At 42.6% G+C, this 10,953-nt stretch overlaps 1 protein-coding gene across 1 annotated transcript; it reads right to left on the reverse strand.

The window, feature by feature from the left end:
- LOC108633297 (zinc finger protein 708-like) lies at positions 64-1,869 on the reverse strand. The gene is given in 3 exon segments (XM_018063218.1): positions 64-467; positions 470-753; positions 755-1,869. Coding segments are annotated over 3 exon segments (1,803 nt in total).

The raw sequence follows: 10,953 nt of genomic DNA on the forward strand, positions 1-10,953 counted from the left end.
ATATTTTCTTTACATCATTCTATATCTTTCTTTAAAAAGTCTTGGGTTTCCTGAACTGTATGTTTAGGACAAACCTCTTCCATCACTTATTTCATTATTAGGGTTTCCCTCCAGGACATGCTCTCTGATGTCCAGTGAGGTGAGAGCTCTGATTAAAGCCTTTTCAGGTTTCCTTACGTTTATGAGATTTCCTCCAGTATGAATTATCTGATGGTAAGTAAGACCAATGTGCTGGGTAAAGTCTTTGTCACAATCCTTACATTTATAAGGCTTCTCTTCAGTATGAATTCGCTTGTGTTTAGTAAGATTCGAATAGTGACCGAAAGCTTTTCCATGTTCTTTACATTTATAAGGTTTCTCTCCAGTGTGAATTCTCTGATGGCAAGTAAGACCTGTGCACTGGCTAAAGTCTTTGCCACAATCTTTACATTTAAAAGGCTTCTCTCCAGTATGAATTCGCTGGTGTTAAGAGTGGAGCGTTGACTAAAGTCTTTTCCACATTCTTTATATTTATAAGGTTTCTCTCCAGTGTGAATTCTCTGATGGCAAGTAAGGCCTGTGCGTTGAATAAAGCCTTTGCCACAATCCTTACATTTATAAGGCTTCTTTCCAGTATGAACTCTCTGATGGTAAATAAGACTTGAGTACTGGCTAAAGTCTTTGCCACATTCCTTACATTTAAAAGGCTTCTCTCCAGTGTGAACTCTCTGATGGTATATAAGATCTGAGAGCCGGCTAAAGTCTTCACCACAGTCTACATTTATAAGTCTTTTCTCCAGTATGAATTCGCTGGTGTTGAGTAAGTTGTGACTTCTGATTAAAGGCTTTTCTGCATTCTTTACATTTATAAGGTTTCTCTCCAGTGTGATTTCTCATATGGTAAGTAAGATTTGAGTGCTGGCTAAAGTCTTTGCCACATTCCTTACATTTAAAAGGCTTCTCTCCAGTATGAACTCTCTGATGGTATATAAGAACTGAGAGCCGGCTAAAGTCTTTGCCACAATCTTTACATTTATAAGGCTTTTCTCCAGTATGAATTCGCTGGTGTTGAGTAAGATGTGACTTCTGATTAAAGGCTTTTCCACATTCTTTACATTTATAAGGTTTCTCTCCAGTATTAATTCTCAGATGGTAAGTAAGACCTATGCTCTGGCTAAAGTCTTTGCCACAATCTTTACATTTATAAGGCTTCTCTCCAGTATGAATTGGCTGGTGTTTAGTAAGAGTTGCATATTGACTGAAAGCTTTTCCACATTCTTTACATTTATAAGGTTTCTCTCCAGCATGAATTACCTGATGTTTATGAAGACATGAGCACTGTCTAAAGGCTTTGCCATAATCCTTACATTTAAAAGACTTCTCTCCTGTATGGACTCTCTGATGGTAAGTAAGACTTGAGTGCTGGCAAAAGTCTTTGCCACATTCCTTACATTTATAAGGCTTCTTGCCAATATGGATTCGCCGATGTTGACCAAGTTTTGAACTCTGATTAAACAGTTTGCCACATTCTGTACATTTGAAAGTTTTCCATCCTGTATGAATTGTTCTATGTCTACGTAGATTGAGTGCGTTAGTAAAGACTTTCTCACATTTCTTACACTTGCAGTTTTTCTGTGGATTCTGAATACTTCGCTGTTGAATAAGTTCTGAAGACTGATTAGAAACATCACCATATTCACTACAATTGTAAGTCTTCTCTCCCGTATGTGTACTCTTATGTAGTGGAAGACCTGATGTTTGCTGAAAGATATTCCTACCTTTATTACTTTTAGAATCCTTATCTGAAGGTTGAGGTGCCCGATGTTTCATAAGATCAGTCTTTTTCAATGTTATATCCAGTTTCATTGCATGAAGAGTTTCTTGCTCCATCATAAATACTCTGGTAACTATTGGGGTTGGAGCTCCTACTTAAGGCCTGACTCGTGTTATTACACATGAAAAGTTGTTTCATATTAACCCTATCATGATATGTATCACACAGTGATGGCTGAGTTAAGTCTCTTCCACCATTATCAACATTACACATTTTGGAATGGAGAAAACCTGTCTGTTGGCGGAAGAATAATGACCCGTTGCTCGCAGATCCCTCAAATTGACTATATTGTGAGTTTCCCCCATCATTTTTAAACTTCTCCTTTTCAGACATGGTTGAATGTATGTGTAACTGAAGTCTATGTTCAGAGTGGTTTGAATGAGCATTTGGAGTAGAGACTGGATGACCTTCCAGATTTTCTACATTTCCCCTCAGAGAACATGTATGTTTCAAAAAATGATGTAAGTCATCGCTTACAAAGATACACTTCTCTGCAGATGTTGATGACTGAAATGGGTGTTTTCCCCAATTTGACTCACATTGCTCATTTCTTTTGGCAGTCATGTCCGCATTATGTGAAACGGTCTCAATTTCTTTATGTCCATATAAACATCCTCTCAGTCTTTCACATACCCTTGTATATCCCCAGTCTTTGGTTCAATGTTCATTTCCAAGGTGAGCTCTTTCATATAGTCCTAGGTTTGCTTTTTGGATTAAATTTTCAAACCTTGGATTCTTTGACATCAAACCATGGGTGTTGTGAGAAGACATAGCTGAAAGATACCAAATAAAAGTTTTCTTATGTACTATTCTCAGTTAATATCCTTAAAGATTTAGAGAAAATAGGGACACAAGGATCAACATGCCAGAGGATTAGGCAGACTAGGAGTTCATCTCTCTCCACAAATGCATCAAGAATACATCTGCAAATGGAACTATTCTCACAGAGCTCCCTCTGAACACTAGCAGAGGACCTACAACACCTAAAAGGACAAGAAAGATTCCTGCTGAGCCAGGCAGGACCAAAGAAAGAAGGAGAAGGAAGAGGAGAGGGAGTGGGGTGGGACCTGCAACCCTGGGGGATCTGAAGACAGAAGAGGGCTCCACCTCCGGGGAAGCCCCTCACTGGGGCTGGTGTGAACTCAGTTGGTACAGAGGGGAGCCTCATTCTCTGTGGGAAGAGAACATGGCAGCCAGCGTGTGGCAGCAGGACAGAGTGAGACCTCTTCACAGGGTACTGACTCCAGCCCTGCCCACCCAGCCTGAGAGGGTGTCCACCACTGCAGATAAGGGCTGGGTGCTAGAAGGTGGGGTCTGCAGAGCAGACCGAGGCAGAGGACTGCGGCTGGCTGTGAGGAGACATCCTGAGGGGACGGGAGTGAGGGAGGAGCTCTACAGATGGGAATGCATGTGGAGGAAGCCGGAACCACCATAGCGCAGAGTGCCATCGGTGAGTGATGCCCAAAGGGAAGAGGCCCATTGCAGCCCCTCTCCCCCTGTGTTGGTCCCTCGTTCCTGGCACTAGGAAGGGCCACCACCCGGGTGGGCTCTATTGAGCCCCAGCCACGGCCTCCGTCCATGCACCTCCTCCACCATCAGCAGACTCCTGTGCTCTGGGGCAGCCTCTGGAGCAGACACCTGCGGGTAGGCCACATGCACAGATGGAGCTGAAAGCACAGCTAGCCCCAGGGTTAAGGAAGAAAAGCTGAAGTCTCTCCTTGCAGCTGCACACCATGCTTTTACACCCACAACCGGCTTTGTCAACTCAGCCCCTACAGAACATCTGAAGGATAAGGAGGGCTCCCCCAGTCACAGCAGGTGTCCTTTTAGCAACTTTAGCAACTGTAAACTGTGGGCTCATACACAAGGGGGTGTGGCCAGGCCGGAGTCTGAGCTGCCGCCACAGCACCACAGCACTGGGGACCTGGGCCCTGACTTCAGAGGATCTATGCTGGTGAAAACATCTGAGAGACCCCAGGGCCATGTGCCAGCATACCCATGGTTGGGTGGGGGGGAAGGGCAGTGCCAACACGGGGCGACATGAGAGCTCGCACAAGGCAGGAAGGTGACACACAGAACACTCCCCGAGGTGAACATCCCCAGAGGAGCAATCCTCAGTGGCTTCTCTCCCAGTGGGTGTGCTCCAATCCCACCTGCCTCCACCACAGATCAGAATCACAGAAACAGATCTGGGGGCTCTGTTCCACCAACCAGGCAGCAGACCCCACCATAGACAGGGCAGTGACAGCCACAGAGCAAAGGGGAAGCTCCCCTCAGTATCCAGGGGAGGCTCAGGTCACAGCAATCAAGTGCCCATAAAGGGGATAAGGGCACAAACCTCAAGACCAAACTGACCCCCCTAAGGGGCAGGCACAAGAAACAAGAGGAACTAGGATCCTGCAGCCTTCAGGGTAGAGACCACAAACACAGAAAATGTAATAAAATGAGAGGACAAAGAGTATGGTGCAGAGGAAGGGGCAAAATAATCAGCTATAAGAACCACTAAATGAAGTGGAGACACGCAGTCTAACGATTACCTTTTGCCCTAAGTCGTCTTAAATGGAGACACCAAACATTTTCAGAAATATTAGGTGCCTTAAAATTCTTTAATCCACTTCTTACCACTTCTGTTTTTATTGGAACACATTTTATTAGATGTTTGTATCTAAAAATCATAAATGATATTGACATATAACTAATTAGAAACCGAGGGCCGCTGGAAGCTGATAACAAATGAGATAATAAAGTCTGGGGAAGCTGATAACAAGCAAGATAAATTAATAAAGTCTTAAGCAATTAAATAAGAAGTGAAATTTAAAAAAATATGTTGCGAACACAGAGAACTCTACTCAGTGCCCTGTGGAGACCTAAATGGAAGGAAATCTAAAAAAGAGTGGCTATTTATACATATACTTTATTCTCTTTGCTGTACAAGAGTAAAACATTGTAAAACAGCTACACTCCAACAAGGATTTAAAGGACTTAAAATGACTTCTTTATATGATCTAAAATGTTAATAGTTTGAAACAACCATTAGAACTATGGTGGAAAATGTTCTAAACTATTATGCCAATTTATTTTAAAAATCTTTGAGTTAATTGAATAAAGTATTTTACCATTGAGGAACTGCAGCAAATACACTTCAGATATTTAAAATGAGTTCACATAAAGAAAAGTGAAACATTGAAGTAACCCTGAGATTTGCATTCTCTCATTTTATGGAGGTTTTGCTTTATACACTGAAATGACTTGAGTTTGAAATTTATAAGGTCATATTTGTAGTTTCCAGTGTTTTAGAAATTATAAATCAGAAAAAAAAAAATTCTGTCCCCATGATTCCTAGAGTTTTGGCAGTTGCTTGCAACTCCACTCACACGCTTCTGTCTGGAGGTAGAAACAAACTTAAAAAAAAAAAAAGTCCTATATTTACTCATCAATGGACACAGTTTTCCTAGGAACCCCAAGAAATGAAAGAGCAGCCAACGCATGCAAGTTGTCACAAGCCAAGAAGAGAATTTGAATTCTCACTGTGAATGAGAAAAGTAATCATGGAGCTGAATTCATGAATGATTGAGAGGCAGAATAAGCCAGGCAATGTCCGTCTATGACAGCAACAGAAATTAACCCAGAGTTCTTCAAAATCATTTCCACTGAAGCACATCTTCCCAAGGCACATGACAAAGGATGACTTCCTCACTGCTCCTTGGACCTCTCACCTGAGTCATCAGCTCCATCCATTCACACCTACCTGGGTATGTGGCTGTTGTGTCCGTTCTCCTTACATCCCAGGGATTCTTCATTTGCTCCAAAAAGGTGATCAGGTCCAGCTTAGAGACCACAAGACCTGTTCCTCAGAGAAAGGAATATTTGTTTTGCCAAGGATTCATCACTTTCCAATCCAATATGTATTTGGGTGAGAAGAGAACACACGGGTGAATGTTAATACAGCCTAGAGAATGATTTCCCCAAATACTTTATTGAAAGCACCCTTACAACACTAACAAATACATAAAAATCAGATCCTGAGATTCTGGTCAAGTACTACAAGGCAAAAGTAAGTAGTGTAAATGTGTTTTTAAGAGGAAGGTGTCACTATTTTATACCATGGAACTGATATAATCACCACTACGCTAGAGTGACCAAGAATAGCAAGAAGAGATAAGAAAGCCTTCTTCAGCGATCAATGCAAAGAAATAGAGGAAAACAACAGGATGGGAAAGACTAGAGATCTCTTCAAGAAAATTAGAGATACCAAGGGAACATTTCATGCAAAGACAGGCTCGATAAAGGACAGAAATGGTATGGACCTAACAGAAGCAGAAGATATTAAGAAGAGGTGGCAAGAATACACAGAAGAACTGTACAAAAAAGATCTTCATGACCCAGATAATCATGATGATGTGATCACTAATCTAGACCCAGACATCTTGGAATGTGAAGTCAAGTAGGCCTTAGAAAGAATCACTACGAACAAAGCTAGTGGAGGTGATGGAATTCCAGTTGAGCTGTTTCAAATCCTGAAAGATGATGCTGTGAAAGTGCTGCACTCAATATGCCAGCAAATCTGGAAAACTCAGCAGTGGCCACAGGACTGGAAAAGGTCAGTTTTCATTCCAATCCCAAAGAAAGGCAACACCAAAGAATGCTCAAACTACCACACAATTGCACTCATCTCACACGCTAGTAAAGTAATGCTCAAAATTCTCCAAGCCAGGCTTCAGCAATACATGAACCGTGAACTCCCTGATGTTCAAGCTGGTTTTAGAAAAGGCAGAGGAACCAGAGATCAAATTGCCAACATCTTCTGGATCATGGAGAAAGCAAGAGAGCTCCAGAAACACAGCTATTTCTGCTTTATTGACTATGCCAAAGCCTTTGACTGTGTGGATCACAATCAACTGTGGAAAATTCTGAAAGAGATGGGAATACCAGACCACCTAACCTGCCTCTTGAGAAATCTGTATGCAGGTCAGGAAGCAACAGTTAGGACTGGACATGGAACAACAGACTGGTTCCAAATAGGAAAAGGAGTACGTCAAGACTGTATATTGTCACCCTGCTTATTTAACTTCTATGCAGAGTACATCATGAGAAACGCTGGGCTGGAAGAAGCACAAGCTGGAATCAAGATTGGTGGGAGAAATATCAATAACCTCAGATATGCAGATGACACCACCCTTATGGCAGAAAGTGAAGAGGAACTAAAAAGCCTCTTGATGAAAGTGAAAGAGGAGAGCGAAAAAGTTGGCTTAAAGCTCAACATTCAGAAAACGAAGATCATGGCATCTGGTCCCCTCACTTCATGGGAAATAGATGGGGAAACAGTAGAAACAGTATCAGACTTTATTTTTTTGGGCTCCAAAATCACTGCAGATGGTGACTGCAGCCATGAAATTAAAAGACGCTTACTCCTTGGAAGAAAAGTTATGACCAACTTAGATAGCATATTCAAAAGCAGGGACATTACTTTGCCTACTAAGGTCCGTCTAGTAAAGGCTATGGTTTTTCCTGTGGTCATGTATGGATGTGCGAGTTGGACTGTGAAGAAGGCTGAGCACCGAAGAATTGATGCTTTTGAACTGTGGTGTTGGAGAAGACTCTTGAGAGTCCCTTGGACTGCAAGGAGATTCAACGAGTCCATTCTGGAGGATATCAACCCTGGGATTTCTTTGGAAGGAATGATGCTAAAGCTGAAACTCCAGTACTGTGGCCACCTCATGCAAAGAGTTGACTCATTGGAAAAGACTCTGATGCTGGGAGGGATTGGGGGCAGGAGGAGAAGGGGACGACAGAGGATGAGATGGCTGGATGGCATCACGGACTCGATGGACGTGAGTCTGAGTGAACTCCAGGTGTTGGTGATGGACAGGGAGGCCTGGCGTGCTGCGATTCATGGGGTCGCAAAGAGTCAGACACGACTGAGCGACTGAACTGAACTGAACCTGGAGACCAGCCTGTGAACTAATTTCTTGATTGTTCTGTCCTCAGAGAGAGCTCCTAACCCTCTGCTCACATAGATGATGTGAGTTGACTGACTTCCCTGGTCCAAATCCAGCTAGACCAATTTCTCCTCAGAATGAAGCCTGGCTTCAGCTCTTACAAACGGACCAAGAGCCACGTCCTTAACCCGGGCCTCCCCTTGGAATCCCCTGGAGCACATCCTACAAACCACACTGATGCTCCACAGGACCAATAGAGAACTCTGTGGGGAAGGCACTGGTGAAGTTATTGCTTAACATTTGTCACGTGATCTTGATGGGAAACCAGATGGAAAGCACTTGGTTAAAGATTCTTTCTGAAACATTTCCGTGAATACAAACTCCTCCAGGTCAGAGTCCCACTCTGAAAGATTATGAATATGCAGGTCTGAGGTGGGGACATGAAAAGAGTCTGTAAAGTGGGAACTTCTAGACACACAGATGGTCAGCCTGACTCCCTGAGGAGGGGCTCTTTCTTGGATGGATGCAGTCCTCCAGGACCTGGTGCCATGCCCTTGGAGGAGGGGAGGTGGGAGTGAGTGCTTGGTGGGAATTACCTGCTGACCATGTTTTTGTGAAGGCTTTGGTCTCAGAATTCTGCAAAGATACCTCGAGTCCTTAGCTCTTTTCACTCCCTCCAAAGTCTGGGGCCACATGTTTTCACAAAATGACTTGCATTGTGATCACCTATCTGCAGGTAGGGGGCCTGCATCTTTTAGACCAGGAGTCTGAAGATGTTTCCATCACAGCTTTCTTTGAACATAGACCAGGAGCACCAGTGGATGATGGGTTAAATCTACTCAAATGAAGAAACTTAGACTTTGAAAATGAGGCTCTAAATGCATATTTAGACCATCGAAAGAATGATCTGAGTTATAAGATGAATGATATTGAAGAAAATTAACACATGAGTGTGTAGTTGTTGGTCTATTTAGTGTGTGTATCTTTCTAGGTTTTTTGAATCATCTTGCTGCAGTTTGTTCCCTGCTCCATTTTGGGAGTTATATAATATTTTCTCACATCTTTAAAGGTAATGTTAATAAAATTAGAAGAAGCATATTCATTTTATAATATTATATGACTTAAATGAATACTTTAAATATTCAGTACAATATATTCAATGTGCATGAACCAGGACCAATGACTTTTCTTTTTATTTTAGAGATTTGTTTTTTTAATGGATCGTTTCATTTCACAGCACCACTGAGAATAAGGTGCAGAGTTTTCCCTTACAGCTCATGGTTCCCCACGTGGAGAGCATCTCTACTTATCTTTCCCTACCAGAGGAGACATTTGTCATCACTACCGAATCTACCAGCATCCCTTGTAGCTCAGTTGATAAAGAATCCACCTGCAATGCAGGAGATGCAAGTTTGATCCCTGAGTCAAGAAGATCTCCTAGAGAAGGAAATGGCAACCCACTCAAGTATTCTTGCCTGGGAAAGTCCATGGACAGAAGAGACTGGCAGGCTACAGTTCATGGGACTCGCAAGAGTTGAACATGACTGAGTGACTAAACAACTACCACCACAAATGAATCTACATGGACATTAAATGGATAAACTTCCTAGAATACTGGAATGGGGAGCCATTCCTTTCTCTAGGGGATCTTTGTAACCTAGGGATCGAACCTGTGTTTCCTGCATTGGCAGGCGGATTCTTTAGACTAACACCATCTACGTAAGCGTTTGCATACTATGAGTCTGGGCTAATGTATAATAACATGTGCCCATCATGGCAGTTTTACACAGATTATTTCATGGTCCTGGAAATTCTCTAGATTCAGAATATTCATAGCCCCACCTTTGCAATCCCTGGCAAACACTGACTATAATATCAAAGTGAAAGTCGCTCAGTCCTGTCCGACTCTTTGCATATCAGGCCTCCCTGTCCATCACCAACTCCCAGAGCATACTCAAACTCATCTCCATCGCATCGGTGATGCCATCCAACCATTTCATCCTCTGTTATCCCTTTCTTCTCCTGCCTTTAATCATTCCCAGCATAAAGGTCTTTTCCAATGAGTCAGCTCTTCACATCATGTGGCCAAAGTATTGGAGTTTCAGCTTCAACATCAGTCCTTCCAATGAACATTCAGGACTGATTTCCCTTAGGATGGACTGGTTGGACCTTCTGGCAGTCCAAGGGACTCTCAAGAGTCTTCTCCAACACCACAGTTCAAAAGCATCAATTCTTAGGTGCTCAGCTTTCTTTATAGTCCAAGTCTCACACCCATACATGACTACCAGAAAAACCAAAACTTTGACTATACTGACCTTTGTTGGTAAAGTAATGTCTCTGCTTTTTAATAGGCTGTCTAGGTTGGTCATAACTTTTCTTCCAAGGAGTAAGCATCTTTTAATTTCATGGCTGCAGTCACCATCTGCAGTGATTTTGGAGCCCCCCCAAAATAAAGTCTGCCACTGTTTCACCATCTATTTGCAATGAGTGATGGAACCAGATGCCATGATCTTATTTTTCTGAATGTTGAATTTTAAGCCAACTTTTTCACTCTTCTCTTTCGAGGCTCTTTAGTTCTTCACTTTCTGCCATAAGGGTGGTGTCATCTGCATATCTGAGGTTATTGATATTTCTCCTGGCAATCCTGATTGCAGTTTGTGCTTCCATCCAGCCCAGCATTTCACATGATGTACTCTGCATTTAAGTTAAACAAGCAGGGTGACAATATACAGCCTTGACGTACTCCTTTCCCGATCTGGAACCAGTCTGTTGTTCCATGTCAAGTTCTAACTGTTGCTTCTTGATTGATCTGCATACAGATTTCTCAGGAGGTAGGTCAGGTGGTCTGGTATTCCCATCTCTTTAAGGATTTTCCAGTTTGTTGTGATCCACACAGTCAAAGGCTTTGGTAGATGCAAAAGTAGATGTTTTTCTGGAACTCTCTTGCTTTTTCTAGGATCCAAGAGATGTTTGTAATTTGATCTCTGGTTCATCTGCTTTTTCTAAACCCAGCTTGAACATCTGGAAATTCATGGTTCACATATTATTGAAGCCTGGCTTGGAGAATTTTGAGCATTACTTTGCTAGCGTGTGAGATGAGTGCAAGTGTGCGGTAGTTTGAACATTCTTTGGCATTGCCTTTCTTTGGGATGCCACCAGGGAAGTCCTTTCTTTGGGACTGGACTAGTCCATGGAATTCTC

This window comes from Capra hircus, chromosome 18 (genome assembly GCF_001704415.2).
Source record: "Capra hircus breed San Clemente chromosome 18, ASM170441v1, whole genome shotgun sequence".
NCBI lineage: Eukaryota > Metazoa > Chordata > Mammalia > Artiodactyla > Bovidae > Capra > Capra hircus.